Consider the following 20,284-nt stretch of genomic DNA (forward strand, 5'->3'; position numbering starts at 1 on the left):
AGAGTCAGAGAGAAAAGGAGAAAGTATTTGCTAGAGATACTTTCGTGTTTGCTAAAAATGTGTCCTTGTTTTGTATCCACCATGTTTCCATTGGTTGCAGTTTGTTTCCTTTCGTTGGGAGGTTTTGTTTTCTATTTATCACAGTACAATCTCATTCGTCTCAAAATCGGCACAAAATTAAAAGTCGAACGTTTCCGTACTCGAATTGGAGCAGCGCTCCATAAGCACCAGCACCTGCACCGTCGTCGAGGATCGCTTCCGACCGGAAGGCCCTCCTTCTCTGCCGACCACCGAACCACCACCTCCTCCTCCTGCTGCCGCTGCTTCGCCCAATGGATGGAATCGTGATGGGTTATGATTTTGGCCACTCGGTTCGAACACTACGAGGGCCGTCATCTCGATCGGGACGTCGCGGTCCTCCCGATCCTGCTCGATGTTGGTGATGATCGTCGAGGGGGACGACGGCAGCGAGGGGATGATTCCCCGCAACGCACCCTGACCCTGGCCACCCTGGTTCGTCTTCTGATGGTGGACACTGTTCGGCAGGAAGCAGTGACGGTGGTTCCGGTGGTCGGAGGAACAATCGGACCCGTCCGAGGACCGATACCGGCCGCGGACACTCCTCCGACTGCCACTTCCGCCGTTCGACATCTGCTATTTGAACTCGTACACCTTCGTGTTGGTGGATAATCTTTCCTGGAAGGCGAAGGGGACACACGGTTTATTGATCGAACAAATCCTTTTCAACGGTCACTTACCCTTCGCTGGATCATTCTTTTGCTTCCGTTGTGTGTAAACTGAGCCATGCTGTTCCTGGAAGGAAAACGAATCGATTCGTACAAGGATACGCATAATAAATTTTACTTATTGTAGGAAATTATTTTTCCTTTGATCAAATTTGTCATCAAACTAAAAGGCTTCCACGTTGTTAGCATAGTAAACCATAGTATAATTTACTTTAAAGAGTAAACCCAAGAAAATGAAGTAATAGCTATCCTTTTCCTTGTCCACGCAAGCAAACAGTGGGGGTACAATCGGATGATTATAATTAAGACATGAAAAAGGGTTCACCGTAGTCCGGAGGTTTCAATTTCACTTACTTTCATAACGAACCGAGCAACAGCTCGCCAGAAAACGCGGCTCCATCACGAAAGCTCATTGTTGAAAGGGATTGAAAATCAAAAACGGAAAAGAAAAGTGGAAAACCATCGTCACCATTCCACAACCATATTCTTTACACGACCAAGCAGGTAACCAAGGGTTCTTACTAATTATTCCTTCCTATTAGGAGGGAATGGACAAAGAAAAACGAATCCTTTCTCCTTTCTAGAGTGCATTATTCTTTCCTGACTCGCACATCTCTTCCTTAGCATCGTTTGGAAAGATGATGCTCACTAAATCATTTCATTTCATTCATCGGAGTTCTGTCCGCGCACACCGTCCGCGAGACACTTTCCTTTCAATTTTTTCCATTATCCATCGAGCGTGATGATGGCGATATTACTGTGCGTTTTGTGCTTTTCCACCAGCCAGTCATTAAAACATCATTAGCCACCGTTTTCGTATTACGCCTGCAAAGTGGCGGATCGTATTGAGTGGGAAATCCCTAGAACACTTTTCAAGCACCTAAAGCCAGCCCCTTCGCTTGCGTGTTCTTTTTTCGATGTTTTCCCGAACGTAAGGAAGGAGATAAAAAAATCTTAAATCGTGAATGTAATTTTCGTTTCATAAGAAAACGAAGTTTTAAATAGCTTCGAATTTGTCTTGACTGTAAACATCTTGCTCAGCAGCTATCTTTGGCGTTAAGCATCTTGAGCGATGGTAAACTTGACGTTTTGATATTTATTCCTAGATGGCGCCACCAGCTTCGTTCGATCTTTCGTTGAATCAAACAAGTGTATTTGAATTCTTTGTTAAGCCATTGGGATTTAAGCGGAAAAACGACGATTTGAATTAGTTTTAATTTCCCTTACGTCCTCAATAATGAGTCAAGCCATGAAATACTTTTAAAGATCTACTTTTGTGTTAAAACTCACCTCGAATCGATGGCCGAATCATAACCGTTCAACTCCGGACGAGCGCCACATGGAAGCGAATAGCAGAAACGAGCCAGCTAAAACACAGGAAAAGAACCGTAAACCCTTTTGAAACCCATTTCGACCATAAGAAGCGTAAGAAAACTCACCTGTTGCTTGAATTGTGCGGTCGTCAGTGTGTAGAGAACGGGATTGAGGGCGGAATTGACCGGAAGCACCAGCACCGCTAGCCAAGCGTACAGCGAAGGCGAAATTTCATACCCTGCACAAGCGAAAGAAGAAGAGTTTAGGAAAGAGAAATGAAACTCATTACACACTCAATAATATTTTGACTGTTTCTCCAAAGTAACACAGCTGGATACTCATGGAAATTAAGGAGCAGTTGTTTACCAAAGCAAACATTAATAGAGTCACGTGGACACTTAATGATCGACAGAGGAAAACAAACGATTGGAGAACTTTGCTTTCCGAATCGTTTTACGCCGTGGGTAGAAAATTGTGCCACACATGCTCCAATTACACATTTTCGATTCAATTGGGAGTGGGTGTTACCATGGGAAATGCTATAATTTTGATATTTGGTAAACTATCATAAAAGCATGGATGAAGATGTTGACGAATTAAATTTCCTATAATGCGATCTTAAAATTGTGTTGCTTCAATCAAACTCCAAACCATACCGTCTGCATTGATAAAAAACATAATCAAAGGAAGGCATGAAAATATCTCGTTTCAGTTCCGGTTACAACCAAAAAAACGTGGACTTCACCAATGTGTTCAACCGTATGTTTTTTTTAATCCCGACAAGAAAACAAAATGCATCGAATAAAAACAGTTATCCGAAAAGATGCTTTAAACTAAAACAACCAAATCCTTACGGGGAAAAACTTAAAAGAAATCACCAAAAACCATCAACTTTGGACGCTTGCCAAAATATGCCGCCACCGGATACGTGACATATCTTTGCCGTGCTTTGCCTAACGAGACACCGCACCGATGCTTGCCCTGCCAGACATCCAGCCAGTATTCCAGCAGGTATCGTCCGGCAACACATCCAAGGAACGGAGCGAAGGAACGGAAAAAGCCTCAAAACCGCAAATTTGAACGGTAACAACCGATCAAAGTGACCGCGATCGTAGAGCGAAGGGAGCAAAGAAAGTCAACTACATGCCATCGACACCGCCGGTGGAGGGAGAGGGGGGGTGTCAGGTCGAGTTGCCTCGAGTTACCAAAACCGCCACGAGCCACCAGGCGCCTCCATTTGGTCCGATTTTCCCGAACCGACACCGGGCACAGGAAACCGATCGGGTACGGAAAAGAGTCGAGAGTGAAGCAAAAACCCGTAACACGATAATAGGAGTAATGCCGTTTTATTTATGGTTCGCTTTCGTGCACCCCGCACACCTTTCGCCCGCCATTCGCCGGGTGGCATTTTCTCTCCGGGAAAAGGATCCGTTCCGTGGGTGTTTGGCCCCAAAACGCGAGCACTTGCGCTTGCCCTACTTACGACGTGGGGACTTTGCGAAACATTCCATAACGCTTTATAACAATAACGAGCGGGCTTCAGCGGCACTTCAGAAATGGAAGGGGAAATTTAAGATCGTCCTAAGCGAACAGGCCGTAAGTATGACAAACCGTTTTCCTCGAGCAGCTCATCATTTGGCGTCAAATTGTGCCATTGTTTTCACCAGACTTTTTCCTCCGCGTTCGTTCTATTTTGCTGTTCCAGCCTGTTGCAAATGGCACCGAAGTGAATGATTAGCTAATCAATTGTGCTTTGCCACGGAAACGCCCCCCGTCTTGATATTTGTTAACTCATGTGCTCAATGGAAATGGGAACGGAGCCTTTCGATGGTACGTGTGTCAATCTCGCTTTCAGATTTCTCGATGCAATGCAAATGAGAGCTTCATTTAGCTTTTAAACATTTGCGCAGCTTTGGATGTTTATGTTTGTAGCAATATATTATCCTTAATGGACGCAATGTTATTTTATTTCCTCAGGGATACCAGTTTTAGGGTAGATTACCATAAGAACGGTAAACAATTTAATATATTTCTATAGTTAACGACCAATTTTAAAGTGTTCTGTTACTTTGACAAATTGAAAAATAAACCGCTCATTCTTATTAAAACATTGTGTATAAAAGTGTGTAATTGCTTAGTATTATACGGGCTAAGCACGGACTACGATCGGAAAATATCCGTTCGAATCGAGTTGTCAAAGGTCACTCACGTTGAAAGCGCGGGCAAATCTGGCTGTCAAGTTTCACTCACCTCCTCTCAAATGTGTTCATTTTACCTGCCATTTTGAATATGAACGAAATGAACTCTTTTCGCAAATCCGTTCGTACCCGTTTGTATGGGAAGAAATCCGCGAGGTTTTATGCCGCGGATTCTCAACGAATTCGTACATTTGAAGGTTCTTATTTAAAAAAAGAGTGTTAATTGCTTTTCCGAGGATCCTATTTGTAGTTTGTTATGAATTTATTATCATTTTGTGTAATTATTGAAATGATTACCACCGACTTCGTTCGGAAAGAAACAATCATCCACTTCATGGAAACACTTGAGCGCCTTAGGTATAAACGAAGCTGGAGGCTTCAAAGGAACCTTTGAACATACGAGGTTTAAACACACAGAGTTCATTTTTCACCGACCGTCGAACGGATATTTTCCGATCGTAGTCTGTGCTTAGCCCGATAATTACTTAAAACATTCAAACATTTTACAACATTTGTTTTCGCAGATTTTGTAATATCCGAATGGAGGCTCATGTAATAAATCTTTCAAAGGATCAACAGAGGTCGTAACGTGAAACGAAGCAAATATATAGACTTTCGTGCTCAGCACAGACTACGATCGGAAAATATCCGTTCGAATCGAGTTGTCAAAGGTCACTCACGTTGAAAAGCGCGGGCAAATTTGGCTGTCAAGTTTCACTCACCTCCTCTCAAATGTGTTCATTTTACCTGCCATTTTGAATAAGGACGAAATGAACTCTTTTCGCAAATCCGTTCGTTCCCGTTTGTATGGGAAGAAATCCGCGAGGTTTTATGCCGCGGATTCTCAACGAATTCGTACATTTGAGGGTTCTTATTTTAAAAAAGAGTGTTAATTGCTTTTCTGCGGATCCTATTTGTAGTTTTTTATGAATTTATCATGATTTTGTATAATTATTGAAATGATTACCAACGACTTCGTTTGAAAAGAAACACTTGAGCGCCTTAGGTATAAACGAAGCTGGAGGCTTCAAAGGAACCTTTGAACATATAAGGTATAAACGCACAGAATTCATTTTTCATCGACCGTCGAACGGATTTTATCCGATCGTAGTCTGTGCTCTACCCGTTTATTTGACTTCCATAATTTGGTTCTTGACTGTTCCATGTAATTTCAATCACCAATGAGTATGCTCTAAGTGGGTAAAAGAATTTGAAACATATTTTCAAACGAGAAAATCTCAAATATGACTGATTAAACGTGGAAATATACATTAAACAATAGCAACCGAAAAGATTCAATGGCAATCATAACCCGGTTTAAAATCACTCACCGTAGTCAAATCACTACAAATGCAAGGCAAAAATTAAACTGTATTAATTAATTAATCCTCAAAGTACAACGGTTCAGTCAGCTAAATGATTTGAAACAATTAAATTTTGCTGTACAAAAAACACACACACACACACACACACACGATAGAAAATGCCAATTAAAATAACACTCAACAACATTGTTCATCGTTAGTCGATAGAACAAATAATTGATAACTTCGACATCCGTTCTGTGGAATCCAAACAGTAACGATATCTACTCCAGCTTGCCAATCGCTAACACTGTTCACTATTTATTTTACCCAATCGTACAAACGTCCACCGAAGCGAAAGCCACCCGGCAATCACGTGCCACAACAAAAAGCAATACATTCTCAAAACCAAAACCACCCACTATCGGTACCCCAAACCCGCCTCATTATTATGCATTTGGATTGGATTGGATTGGATTGGTTTCGGCACATTTCACGGAACATACTCTCGAAGGTGGTTTTCTAACCGCAGCTAGCCGGCCGCTTCCTCTCGCTACCCTTTCGGGATCTCCATCTTGGTGTTGAGTGAAGACAAATGACTGAACTGATTTTCTTCCCGGGTCGAAATAAATGTGGGAAAATTCCAAAGTGTGCGAGGGATTGGTTGAGAGCGGAGCGGGGGATTTAATTACACGGCGTTGAAACCCGGGATCGATCGGACAGATCTGGCACATTTCCCAACAAACAGCTTTCCTCATACACAAGCGACGCTCTGCAAACTGCTCCGACGTTGCAGTTTTCCACCACGTAGTTCTCATCCGGCGGGTGCGAGTTGTCAATATTTTCCTACGCCATCCGGCAGGGTTGATCTGCAACAACTGCGGAGTTCGGTTGCAAATTGGCCAAATATGAACTACTCGCAGCGTGCGTGTGCATTTGTGTTGGGGGCCCGGTCATACCGCCGTTTCTAATTGAATGTTTCCGGGATGCAAACCCGTTGACATCGGAAATGGGTAAGAAGGAGAAAAGCGGGGTCCCCGAATTGGAAAACAGGTTTGATGAAGCGTAAACACACCGAACTGAGCACAAATCGCAATGTCAACTATTTCCACCAAGCCGGGAAAAGCGGCAATGGTTGCACTGCTTTGTGTTACATTGCGGACGAACCGAATTTCCCGGTCTCGTCCACCAACCACGAGACGGTAGAATAGATTGGAAAATCTATGGCTCTTGTTCCGAGCCCGGGAGCTGATGGATGTTTTCCGTTTACTCCGACGATTGACCAAAATGCTGCAACAAGAAAACAAACACGAACGAAAAAGGAAAACCGAACCACCGGGTCTCGGTGGAAAAGCCAGAAGGCTCAGTTGCGCCCGAGAGGATATGTTTTCCATCCTTCCAAGCTCGTGTTGATGTAGATTAAATTGTGTCCCACCAGTTGGTCACATTTGAAAGGACAAAGTTAACGCGGTATCGCCGAAACCTGGGCGGAAAAATCCGGCCGCGACGACTGTTCGAGAAGAAATTTATCAAATTAAAACCTAGGAAGTTCTTCGCCTTCACCGCTAGGATGGAGATTTCCCTCCCCATCCATCGTGTAAAAAAGCGTGTCTGGTGGAAAATTGTTTCCCCATTCGTGCAAATTAGCTTGGACAGTTTCGGACGACGCGGTTCGCGTGTCTGCATTTTTCGTTCCAAACTCGGTCACGTTTTTCGCCTCGTTTAGCAGCTGATCCGTGGCCTTGCCTTACCGGGGGGGGGGGGGGGAGGGGGATGGTTTTCCACTTCGCGGAACGCCCCGAAAGGTCCTAGGAGGCCAATATCTGTGTTGCGGAAAATTACATTAATTACTCACTTTTCATTCGGCCAATTCAAGTCTTCGGAACGATTTATTCGACTCCGGTGGGAGACGAGTTTGCTAAACAACTTTTCACTTTATAGAATTCAATCAATACGGTGAAAACAAAATCTGAATAAAGTAGTCTTGCTTTAAAATAATAAGATGAAACAGTTTCAAAGCAACAGCAAAGTTCGAACAATATTGCTTCACAAATCATTTTTTATTATTTATAATCTCTCTTAACTTTGAATTTAATATTGGTGTATAGGAGAAGGTGAGGCACGATGCACCAGAGGTGTAAAATTCATCGGCATGTTTTAAGCTGAATTACGGCATTTAAAAATATACAAAACCATACATATAATATGTTCATTGGCATGTCTAATGCATCATGTATGCATTTTACGGCTCTTCATAAAAATTTAACAAAGAAAAAGGACCAACTTCCATATATTCTGGTTATGTAGACAATATCAAAAACGTCCTCATTCTAGGATATTATGCACCGACTGATGTGTGCTCTAACAATCTTGCCTTTGGTTCAGTTTGTAAATTATGGAAACGATTTGTTATTTTTTCTTAGCAAAACAGCTTATAGAGAATCGATCAGTGAAAATTTGTGGTTTTCCATATAATGTGAGAAGTCCAAATTTTTCGCATAAGTGTTGTACTTTGTCTCTTACGTTTCTTTGACCTTACGAAAGAATGGGCGCCTCCATTTGTTAAATTTGTTTGCGTTGTTCGATAGGAGGAAAAAGTGAGTGTCACGGTTAGTTAAGTGAGTTAACTAAAGTGAGTTCCAACTAAATCGAATTAAAGATATTACTCTGTGACATGCGTTCCCAAATTTAAACGAAAGCATCTGAACAACACGTGCCTTTGTGGTGTTTACTGTATTTTGTTTCGATACTTCAGTAGAAAGAATGGCTTCTCGTAGGCGTTCAGATCAATATCGAAATTAATTCATGCATAATACAAACACCCGCTCCTCCTACTAACAACATCAAGAGTAAATGGGTCCCTGACGCTCGATGGTAAATATCGACACAACCACACCACATTCTCCCCAAAATCTTGTACAACGGTACTCACCTGCAAGGGCGACTAATTTGACTACAATGACCGGCATCCAGCAGACGCAATCGGTTGCAACGATGATGGCGAACCTGTGGCGAAGGTGAGAAAATTATTCATGGCAACATGTAAAACGGAGGACCAAGGACCAAACACCCATCGTTCGATAGCACGTACCTTCGGGCGACGACCTTCTCCCGGCAGTTGAGCGTGTTGCGGGTTTCGTTGCGGGACACGCGGATCGCCTGCAGCATCCGCAGGTACGAGATGCCGATGAACAGCAGCGACAGGGTGTTCACCAGAATGAACAGCCCCGCCGAGTACTCCCAGCCCATGGCGTACGGGTCGTGGATGTGGATCGACAGGCAGACGCCATTGCTGCCGTAGAAATGCGGCCCGAAGTACTCGGTGGCGGACAGCGGGGCAACGGCGGCGGCCGTCGCCACTCCCCAGAGAAGAGCGAGCCTCAGGATGACGCGAGTTTTGCTACTCGAACGCTGGTAGAGAGGCCTGGTCACCGACACCAGCCGATCCCAGGTGACGAGCGTCAGCAAAAGTGTCGACGACTGACAGCTCAGCGTACTCAGGAAGCCACTGAAGGCGCAGGTCGAGCTCATACGCCATTCCTCGTCGTGCGTCAGGTATTCACCTCTGTGGAATTCCGGGAGCGAAAGGATCGAATCAATCCGACTCCACCTCCGAGAAGTAGACTCACTCACCTGAAGATGATGTCGGCGGTTGCTATGATCGCGAGATAGACTCCCATCAGCAGATCGCTCGCCGCCAGATGGCGCAGGTAGAGCGAGTGTTCCGCGTGCGCCTGACTGCTCCTCGAGCCCACCACATACCGCCCGAACAGCACCAACAAGTTCCCCACGATTCCGACGGCCGCCATTATCCAAACGCTGTCAAAGATGCACCGAAAAATGGAATTAATGTCTCATTATTGGTGCCAAAAATTCATATTCCCGTGCGAGTACGTGCTCCCGGTGGCTTGGCCTGATGGAATTTCGATTTTGGAGCCAAGCGTTTGAAGCGGTTGGGAGGATAATTAAAATTTTAATTAAACCAGCGTGAAGGAGCACCAGTGTGTCGGAGATTTTCACGTCAATCGGAGGAAGAAAAAGGCCGGCGGGAAATTACTTGCTCCTCGGAACTCCTGAATGAATGTGACGCACTTCATGATTCAGCCCGAATTCGTACGACGAATTGGGGTGGAAAAATGTTCGGAATGTCTGGTGTCGCGTACCTCGCTCTCAGGACGGGATTATCGAGCAAATGGCGGTTGCTGCTGATGCCGTCGCCCTTCGGCTCGCACACGCGAACGTGCAAAGCCGCCTTGCAGTGGTGAAACTCGGTGAAATGGCTGCGAACGAAGCGAATGATTGATGAGGCACTTCGATTAGGCGCTTCGCCGCTGTCTGGCGGCAAACCACATTTTCCAGCCGATTTACTTACATGTGATGTAAGTTGCCGAGATGCTCCAACACTCGCCGATCGATCCGGTCGAACTTGTTTCCCTGGAGGTTGCTGCAGAGTGGAGAGGGAGGAGCTGTAATACCTCGAAAGCGAAGTCGTAGGATGGCTTTGGCCAAAAAAAACCCCCCGGTACTTACAGTGTCGCCAGCTTGCCGACTCCACTGAACGCATCCAGCTCGAAGTGTGTTATTTTATTGCTATTTAAAAATCTGCCCCCGGAAACGTCCCGAATGCGAGAGATCGGAAAGAAAGAAACGAACGCAAATGAATGGGATAGAATTGAACCTAATGCGAAATGTTTAGTCTCCAGTCTGCGCCACCGGAAGCTTACGTACAATCCTACTAAATTCGTTAGGTTGCCGAACGTATCGTTTCGGATCACGGTGAGTTGGTTCTCCGACAAGTAGCTGCGAAGGAAAACACACAAGAAGGAGGGAAAGATACAAGAGCTTGCAAGCGACTTCCAATTAATTTGGGGGATTTGCGAGCCTACTTACAGATGCTCCAACGCGGGAAGGTCGAGGGCGCAGACTTCGACGCTGTCGATTTGGTTCTTTGCCAGCGACAGTGTCTGCAGCGACGTCAGCTGTGGTATCATACCCGGTACGAGCTTCCGCAATCGGTTCCCATTAAGGTATCTGCAGCGATATAGGGGAGTCCGTAGAGTCTCAACTTTTCTACCAAAAAACCCTTTTGATACCTACAATATCCGGAGCCCCGTCAAGGGTTGCAACACGTCCTGCGCCAGGGAATCAATCAGGTTGTCTCTTAAATCTCTATAAGGGAATAAATCAATGCACCGATTCGGTTTTACACCCAAACTCCATCCATCATCCGTGCTGTCACTTACAGTTCCTCCAGTTGCGCCAGGTTCAGGAAGTTCCTCGCGCTCAGCCGGTTGATCCTGTTCCCGCTGAGAACTCTGCAAGAAGACAAATCCCCGACAATCGATCATAAGAGAGCAAGGGAGTGCACTTTGGATTTCGCCCCGCAACGCAAATGCAACTTACAAAATTCTCAGCACCGTCCCCGGCGGGAAGAAGTTCTCCGGAAGCACGGTAAGTGCGTTCTGGTCCAGGTGTCTGTAAGGCGAGAATGGAGGAAATGAGCGTAATAAAACCACTTCCGGCAAAGAACCATCTGTTGTGCATCGGTTGGGAATTAAGGGTGTTAAAGCGACCACAAATAAATGGGATTCGAGGGTTGCATGTGGAAACTTTTGACCAACACTCACACACACCATCCGATACCGTTTCAAAACGGGCGAACAACTAGTTGCACGGAGAGTTTACGGGTTTATTCTCCCCCCCCCCCCGCCCCCCACACCCAACAATCGTATAATTATCGTTCCACACCAAATGGGGGGAAAAACCGCTCGGTGCATCTGCCGGAAATAGCGATCCTGCCGGACGGCTGGAAAAGGCGTGACTTTCGGCCTCGAGACGAAGCAAGCAAACCTCCCAGACTATCGGACGCCCTTCGGGCCGGCATAATTTGTGGCCCGCAATAAAGTAACGCAATTTATTAGCCGTTTGTCTGTGCGCAATGGTTTTTATTGTGTTGTTCAATAACGTCCTGCCTTTCGCACGAGCCTTTGAAGAGTGTTTGTGGTAGGGAAGCGGGCCGGAAGTGAACCGGGAAAAGCGACATTCATGTATTGAAACGTTCGTTCTTAAACAAGCTGGAGGAAATGCTGTAGGTTTCGCAAAGTAAACAAACCATCGATTTGTGGAGTTTAGAAAGTTAAAACATCTTGTTTGATCTTTAAAGTTCGGTCGATGATATACAATCTCTACTAGAGTAATTTGGTCCAGACTCTATTTACACTATTCAGTTATCATTTGTTGTTGTGGTATTTTACGCAGTACAATTTGAACATCTTTAAGGAACCTCCTTCAGCAAAAATCGTAGGCTTTGATTCTGCGAATTCCCAGAATCTCGGTTGAGAGAACCCATCTAGCATTCCTTTCTCTAATAGAGTGCTCCATATTTGTTGCCAAAAATATATCAATTAACCCCAGCCTCATCTCCTCAATATGGTCACTCAATGGAGTCCTTCGTCTCGTTGGCACTCGACCGAAAACCCACTGGACAAGACAGAAAAATGTCCTGTCAAGGCCTTCCAACTGGAATGCGTCCGTCTTTACGTGTTTATGTTTGTTCGGCTTTCCCTTCGGCGGACAAAGATACTTACAACGCATCGATGCTGCTCGGCAGCTTGACCGGTTCTATCCGCTCGATCGAACAGTGCCTCAGGACGCTGTCGGGAAGTACAGTCATGGAAAGAGAAGAAAAAATGTAAGCGTGTGGAGGGAAAAGTTGGACGCGCATTCAACCTGAAAGTAATCAAACTGCTGACGAAAAGGATTCGCGAAGCGGAGTGGATTTAATTAAGCTTGCCAAAGCGAAGCGGATAACGATGCGACGCGAACGGGGTTGGTGGGTGAAGGAAAAGACGTTACTTTTGTGACACTCGCTCGCCCAGTTTTCCACGGGCGCGCGAGTGAGAAAATAATTGTACGTGATGTAATTTTCAACGTAATTGCAACGAGTCCGTGGCGTTATAAGAAAGGCGTGTCATCCCTGGCAAACTGCATTTCCACGCTGCCGCATTCGGGAAAAGGGGTTTAAATTGATTTTAGATTGACAGAATGCAGCCATCGTTTCGGAGCGGTCATTTGTGGGATTTCCACAAGTGTCCAGCGCTTCTGTGACATACCCCGAAGCCCCGGGATGACACGTGGCAATCACAGCACAATATATCGCCACGCCAAACACAATTTTCCATCCCAATTCGTTCGTTCTCTTTTGTGCCATTTGTCTGTGGTGACTTACAGTGTGCTAAGCTTCGGCAGCCGCTGAAACACATTCATATTCAGCTCGAGGAAGACATTCCCAGTCAGATCGCTGCAAAGAAAAGACGAACAAATGAGTTTTTCCTCCCACAAAAGGGTAAGCCAAGCGGGGGGTTAGGTGACGGCGATGTTCTACTTTTCCGACGGTAAGCTCTTCCCCTACTCTTCTTGTGCAGAATGAGATTTTATCCTGAACGATGATGATGGTGTTCATGATAGAAACGGTAGCCTATTCTATTTTCCGCTTGTCCCAAAGGGGGAGAAAGTTTTGATGAGGCGTGAGATCGCGCGATGCGAAGGCTTACAGCAAGGTGATGTTTTCCGAGAACAACGACGGTGGAATGGCCGTGAGGCCCTTGTTGTCACACAGCACATCCGTTCCGCGGCACTTGCAGGTGTTGTTGGCGTCATTCCAGCCTGTTGAAAAAAAAACGCCCAAGAAATCGTTCGCTAGTGATTGGAAAAGGGAAAAACGCTCCGTTTGGGAGGGGGGTCGATCTTACTGCAGGGAGTGTACGGGAGGTGATCGTTGATGGCAGCCGGTTGCTTGCGGAACAGATGATCGTAATAATCGCGCCCCACCGCGTCATCTAGAACGAGGAAGGAAAAGGGCGGAAAATGGTTCACGGAATGGAGTCGGAACGGGAAAATCACTCATCGACTCACCACACTCGAGCTCATCGGAACCGTCGTCACAGTCCGGGTAGCCGTTGCAGTTCTTGCTCTGCTCGATGCACTGCAGCGTGCCGTTGCAGCGGAAAAATCCATCCTCGCACCGGAAACCGTCGACCGACGAGGGAAACGCCGTCGCATCCACACTCACCGCGTTCCGATGGACGGCGAACTGATCCAGCCCAACTCGCCCATAATCCGCTTCCGGCTGCACCAAGGTACGGCTCGTCGTGCCAGCTGCGAACATATCGAGCCGGAAGTCGAACGTGTGGAGTGTGTAGAATAAATTGAATCAGAAAGGAAAATCGAACCGATGGGCGACCAACTTCCGACGGGGTTGTTTATCTACGCGCACTCGAGTTTTCTCGCGTCCGCCAAGGATTCTAAATGGAGTTCATTACAGTCTGTTCAATCTTGAAGCATTCGAAAGCGAACCAGATTGTTTTTTGTAACACTTTTGTGTATCATTTTCCCGAACTCAAATCACACAACGTGAAGTCATGTTCTAAATTATTCACAGTGAATCTTTACGCTGAGAAGGACGCACGTGTTGCCATTTTATTTTGCCAACGCTAAATAACGAAATTCAATTGAACAAAAGTCGTTTCGATTCGTGACGTGAAACATTTGTTACGCGATATAAATGCATAGAATTTTTCTAAATAAAACCACTCCAACAGATAACTCAATTCTCCGTGATGAGCGTTGAAGGCAGAGGATTTCGAACATGACAACGCCAAACTATGGCTGACAGTTATGTCATCGATTTTTGTTGTTGGCCAATCGTTCCTAGAACCGGAAGCTCGCGAAATTCCACCACTCCCATCTTTAAATCCGCATCCGAAGGGTTCGTTCGTGACGGTGAATATATTTATATTTGTTCGGGTGCCTACAACAATGTTATCGAAATATGACCTGCCATGCGTTTCGGGTTTTTCCTACCAAAGTCTACATACATGTAGGCCAACATACACACACACACACATCTAGCCGGGAGGCCTGAGAGACAACGACCGGCCAATCATCCATCAACCAATTTTACGGCCAACGTGGAAATGGAATCGCCAAACGTTGGAATGGAAATCGGTTCCGTTGGGCAGAAAAAAACACCTAAAAGAAAATTTCATTGGAAAGTGTTTGTTGGCGAAATGGTTTTGTTTGACAATCCTATTTCATGCAAACGTGACGGAACCTTTTTTTCCGATTACGCACGACAACGAGATTGCGTGAAATCTGACGTTTGAAAACGAAATAGATCATCATTGCAAGCCAACGTCAATTGAGCCTTTAATTATCTTTAAGTAGTCGCCGGGAACGGTCTTAATCGGATAAGTGCGAACCCCCATTGTCTTTTTGCGTCGCGTTTAATTATCCTGTTGCGTGAGCTTGGATCACTTCCGGAGTAAACACTTAGTGCCGGAACGGTTCGCTTCAGTAACTTTTAATTACAACCGGCGTCCAACTGACCCACATTTGCGAGCACACACAGAGGACACAGTTTATTTTCCAACCTAACCTACTGCGCCGACGGTTTCCCAGCTCGACCAGATGATTAGTGAACATGCTTCACCCCGACTCGCCCTAATGACTTCTGACACAACTTCCCGAAAAACGTTCGGATGAGCCTCGAACACCGGAAGCTTCCCGGAAGTCGGTGCAGGTGGTCCTTTAATTTCTTGCCCCGGCCCCGTTTTCCGGGGTCGCTTTCAAATCTAATCTGTTTCCCTCCGTAAGGCTTGAAATTTCCCCCAGGAGTAGTAGCTCGGTACATGAGGTGCATTTTATTAACCTCCGTGTGGAGGTCTTTACATGGTGGCCCTCGGGAAAGAGAGCACGGGGTCAAGCCATCGAAGGCATGTTCTGCTCCGTAATGTACTTAATCATTCCCGTGGGAACTGTGTCCTTTGACCGGGTTGGTCACACTTTCCGAGCACCTCCATACAGCTGGAGCTCGCGTGCAATTCTAGCAATTCCGTTGCAATAAGATGCTTCCGGTTGGAGGAAAATCCGCACCAGAGTCGCGTATGGTCCCCGGTGCACTTGTTACGCAATTGCCAGCATCTTATCTGCGGTTCGGTTCGGTCCGTTTGTGGTCGAATTTTCCACTCTGGCTCTGCTTTCGTTTTGTGACCTCACACTTGCGGCATCTCGAGCTCGTAGAATCGAAACCACAATCAGCTGTGACTTGACGTCCGAGGCCGTGCAAAGCGGAAACAGCCTAATGCGAGTGATAAATCAGAATATCCGCTCAACTCAGAGGCTTGATACCACCGTGTTGCAGTCGGAAAACTCTCACAACGATGGAAGTCGTAGAAAACTGAATGCGTTCGCAGTACGTTTGCCACGGGGTGGAAAACCCAACACTAGCTCCTTTCCACTCCATCTTGACCTCCGTCCCACAGTCAACAGTCCTTCTTCCAGACGCACAGTGGTCTGCAGTCGTGGCCAGGAAACGGGGCGGAATTATATTTTTGCCGAGCGCACCGAGAGTTCGGAAAACAACAATTAACGACGCCCATTCGGTACTATCGTGCCAAAATTTACGATCGACGCACCCGTAAGGACCTTTTTCGGTGTCCTTTAATTGCTTCTGCCCCCGGGCCCAAACTGGCCTTCATGGTGGAGGGCAAGAGTGCCGAGACTTTGGCTCAGCGTAATTACTCGACGTACATATACAGTCAACAGGGAGTCGTTCGGCTCCCGGCAAACGGAATTCATTGTGAAAAGCCGCAAACATATTTGGAACCGTGCTCTCTGTTTTTTTTTTCGTACAAACACAAATTGTGCCCTTGTGTTCGTTTTGCACACTCGGGAATAATTTCTTTGGGAAAAATACCCGTACAAGATGATACATTATAATGAACGATAACTGAATAATTTATGAATATACAAAACTGTACTTCTCTGCCATAAATTTTGGAGCATTTATTTTTGTCCCGCAAGCAGTTTGGATTGTGGAGATAGCGTTGTTACTAATAGCAAAAAGTTTCACGCTTGATAGATAATCTTAAACTTCAAGTTCTCAAGTCGGAGGAATGTCGGTGAATAGAACCAACAAACATTTAACGTAAACATCAATAAATTCAACCAAGACGCGTAAGTTGAGCAAACGAAAACAAAGCATCAAAAACGAAAGGAAAACATCGTTCGCTAATTGTGGGACGACGCGAAACAACTTCATAAGCAACCAAAGGGCAAACCATAATTGGCAAACTTCTCACCTAACCCCCGCTCGCTATCGGGAAAGATTTACTACCGAGGTTGCGTTTTATTAAGATGTTGAAACAAGCCGGAAAAAGGGTGGTAGATTCCAACCGCTCGGAGATGGTCTTTTCCTTCCAAGCCCTTCATGTACTTGGCGTATTGAAATCATAAATATGAAAACTAAATAATCTTGACGTCGTAACCTAACCAGGAGTACGGGAGACAACGGTTGACGAGTAGGGCGGGCGGACATAATTGAAATGTAAAGCCAATGATCTCGCGCGGGTTCCGCCACGTGTTCGGGAAGAGGAAAAACCCGATGGAAATCGCTCGGTACGGCATCGAGAAACGACCACGCGAGTTTCTTATCCTTACGGAAAGGAAAGAAGGTCCTCGTGCGCCCTTCGTAATGCAGACGCATACCAGCACGCCCGGGGCGTGCCTCTGTCTACACTTGGCGGAACCCTTTGGCGGATCGGAAGTCAACGCCGGCAGTGACTGTGGTCAGGGACTTCGGACGTCTTCGCTAACGTCACTGCGTTGGGCCGCACCGATGGGTGGAAACCGTTATTCAAACACCATTTTCCAACCGGACCGGCTATTCTCGGACGCGTGTTTCAGATTACACGCTGGCAAACAAAACGGAAACCAAGGCGGGGTTTTTTCTTTCTTTTTTTTCTGTGTTTATTTTCATCTCTTCCGGGCTTCCGGGCGTTATGCAAACGAGCAGCAGTTTTAAGATGCATCGCATCCTCGCCGTAACGGAGCTCGATGGTTTCATAATTTACAATTCTATGATCGAAACAAAGGGGGGCGCAGTAAAAGGAAAAAGGGAGAAGCAATAAAATACTTAAGCCAAGGCGGAAGTCAAGGTCCGGGTGGTAAAGTTGAATTAATTTCATTACCTTATCCGCATGAATTAATACAACTCAAATAATGACCAACGTTAAAAATAGCCAAAGATGGCATCCACGTTTCCTTCGGTTAACGTTTTCGCGTTTCGGACACTCCACGAATGATAAAGGGCGCCGATTTCCAAAGTGTTGGCGTGGTGGAAATCTTTAAATTTCCTTCATTAAATTAATAATTAATATTTTATACCGAAAAAAATACTTTTTACTTTCATTAGCAGGGAATTTTCTTGGAAACCCCCGCCATTACTACACCATTACTAACCCATTGATAACGATGATTAGCTTTCACCAAAACGATAGCTCACCGCAATTTGGCTTACCTCCAACGGTGTGTGGGAGTTTTTCACCTTATTGCATAGCTTCTAACGACCTTATTGCAAGCTCTTTTTTTTAACCCCGATAAGATCGGTTCGCGGTGGTGATAACTTGCGAAAACCCGCCCCATCCCAATTTTATCACCCAGAATGGCCGAAAATCGCCCACTTCACCCTACCGCTTTTTTTCCCCACGCAATCGAGGATTAGGTCCGTTATCTTCCGTTCGATTACGTGGGTAAATATTTACATCCATTAGGGGCGACGTTGGTTTTCCCTAACCTGCCCACCCACCCTCCAATCCTATCCCTTTTTGGCAGGCTATAAATAACGAATTGCTCCCAAAACGAATTGAAATTATGAAAAAAGGCACACCGCAACGTGAGGAGGGAGTTGCATTTTCGGCGGAAGGCAAACAAAAACTAGTTCCGCGTATTTTTTTCCCCCCCGTCCAGGTGCAAACAGCGCTCGAAGCATCCACCCGAAGGTTATAACAGTCGTAACTTTCTCTCACCCCTGCGTGGAATGCGAGGCCAACCGATTAGGCGAACGGGTTTCTTCCAGGGTTTTCAGGGAAAAACTCCAGGCCCGGCCGGATCGGTGGAAATGCGATTGTTTATTGTTTGATCAAAGTGTTACCATTCCATCTGAAAGACAAATCACCGATAATGCCTTCGAACCGGAGCTCAAGCGATATTTTTTCCCCCGCTCCGTATGGATTGTATTTTCCGGTTCTTTTTCATCTCCGCTTTCCATCTCATTAAACATTTTTCTTGCCGATTTCTTTTTTGTTCCATGCTTCCCAAAATCAAAAGGGCAACGCGAGCGAAAGCAAATACTCAAGGACTGTTTGTGTTTCTTTACTTACGCTAAGGATAAATATCGGTCTATCAAACGATAGTTGAACGTGGGGAAATCTCAAGCGAAGCCAAACATGAGGTTGAATAATAATTAAATTGTCCATTCTCCATCAAGAACGAAGTTAAACTGGAGCTGAAAAACTACAAGCAGATTTTTCCCAGCCTGTCATAAAACGGGTGCAATTATCATGAGCGAGTGAAAAACCACACAACGTGCCCTGTGAGACCCTCGTCAAGTGTGAAGTGAGTTGTTCAAGTTGAAGTTGATGGAAAGTGACAAACCTCATACCCTAAAACCGTTGCAGACCGGTTTTGGCACTTTTTAATTAGTGGCATAAGGAAGGTTTAAAGGAAAAAAAAGGGAAAACAAGTATGACGCTTGATGTTTGAAATATTTTAATCAAAATGAGATGAAGGTAAACATCCAAACATTTCACGTCGTACGGGAGAAGATACTTAGTTTAGCGAAGCAGTGCATAACATAACAATCCACGTTGTTTCCCTTGAACGCTCCACTCAAAAATCATTAGCCGAGTAAAAGCTAAAGCTCGACATCCAACATTCCATCCCCACCACCCCCGGTTCCTCAACTCACTCGTCCGGATGGGGGAACGCAAATTATGTGTGCCTTTCGCAAACACCGTCGCGTCGGACAACGTGCAAACGCCCGATGATGAATGCGATCCAACGGTTGGTAAGCGAATCGATCTTTTCATTCGCCTCCGTCGAAGCCACATTATCATAAGCTTCTGCCTAGGCCCGGTGTGGACTTCTTCCGCCGGTTTTCGCCACCTCAACCAACCCCTTCACTCTTCACGCCGGGCGTGACATTATTGACTGTCAAACAATGCGGGTATCGTGAGTCGTTTTAATGGAATATATGACGCGAAGGCTGCCTGCCAGTAGAGTTTACTTGCTTGTGTGCCATGTTTAACTTGTGCGGTCCGGCGTGTTTCGGCAGGAACTGTTCGGCTTAACATTGCATGTGCCCGACCGTGACCTCATCGAGCCGCGAGTCGTTTTAAAAAGCTTTCCTCCTGCCGTGGCTGAAGTTTCCCGTTACCGGCTCCCGTTTTCCGGCGTTTGCGCTTTTCGCCAGCTGGATGCAGTTTTGGTAAGTTTCCCCGAGATCCCCTTCCAACACAATGGCATGCGATGGGTTTTCCTTTTGTTTCACCCGGTTCCACTTAATAACCAGATCCATATCAGTCAGCAGCCATCTGCACCATAAAGTTGCATTTGTTTATGGCTTTTCTTTCGCTTTTCGCGCGCCCGGAAATGAGATTCCGAGAGTGTGGCGTGCGCTTTATGGGTCGGGCAAGCACTTGAGTGTCTCTTCGTCGTCTTATCACTTAAATCACGGTCAGCATTCACACACCACTTATGAGGGAAGGGAGCGGTAGAATTTAGCATCTCAAGAATCGAAACCCCGCTTAGCATAAAACACCAACAACTTACCGATGGGTATGGACATGGAAGCAATGAACAACAATCCTACGACGAGCTCCAT

General features: G+C 45.8%; 1 protein-coding gene across 1 annotated transcript; it reads right to left on the reverse strand.

Annotated features, from left to right (window-relative positions):
* Positions 1–654: 654 nt before the first annotated feature.
* LOC131258612 (relaxin receptor 2-like) lies at positions 655–20,284 on the reverse strand. Its single transcript, XM_058259964.1, has 22 exons — positions 20,233–20,284; positions 19,688–19,690; positions 13,477–13,719; positions 13,314–13,400; positions 13,116–13,227; positions 12,791–12,862; positions 12,150–12,215; positions 10,966–11,037; positions 10,806–10,877; positions 10,660–10,731; positions 10,453–10,593; positions 10,291–10,362; positions 10,093–10,164; positions 9,935–10,006; positions 9,726–9,842; positions 9,196–9,381; positions 8,654–9,127; positions 8,495–8,568; positions 2,186–2,298; positions 2,037–2,113; positions 759–813; positions 655–696 (listed from the first exon to the last, which is right to left on the reverse strand). The coding sequence occupies exons 1-22, from the start codon at positions 20,282–20,284 to the stop codon at positions 655–657; spliced, it is 2,346 nt and encodes a 781-aa protein (XP_058115947.1).

This window comes from Anopheles coustani, chromosome 3, assembly GCF_943734705.1.
Source record: "Anopheles coustani chromosome 3, idAnoCousDA_361_x.2, whole genome shotgun sequence".
NCBI lineage: Eukaryota > Metazoa > Arthropoda > Insecta > Diptera > Culicidae > Anopheles > Anopheles coustani.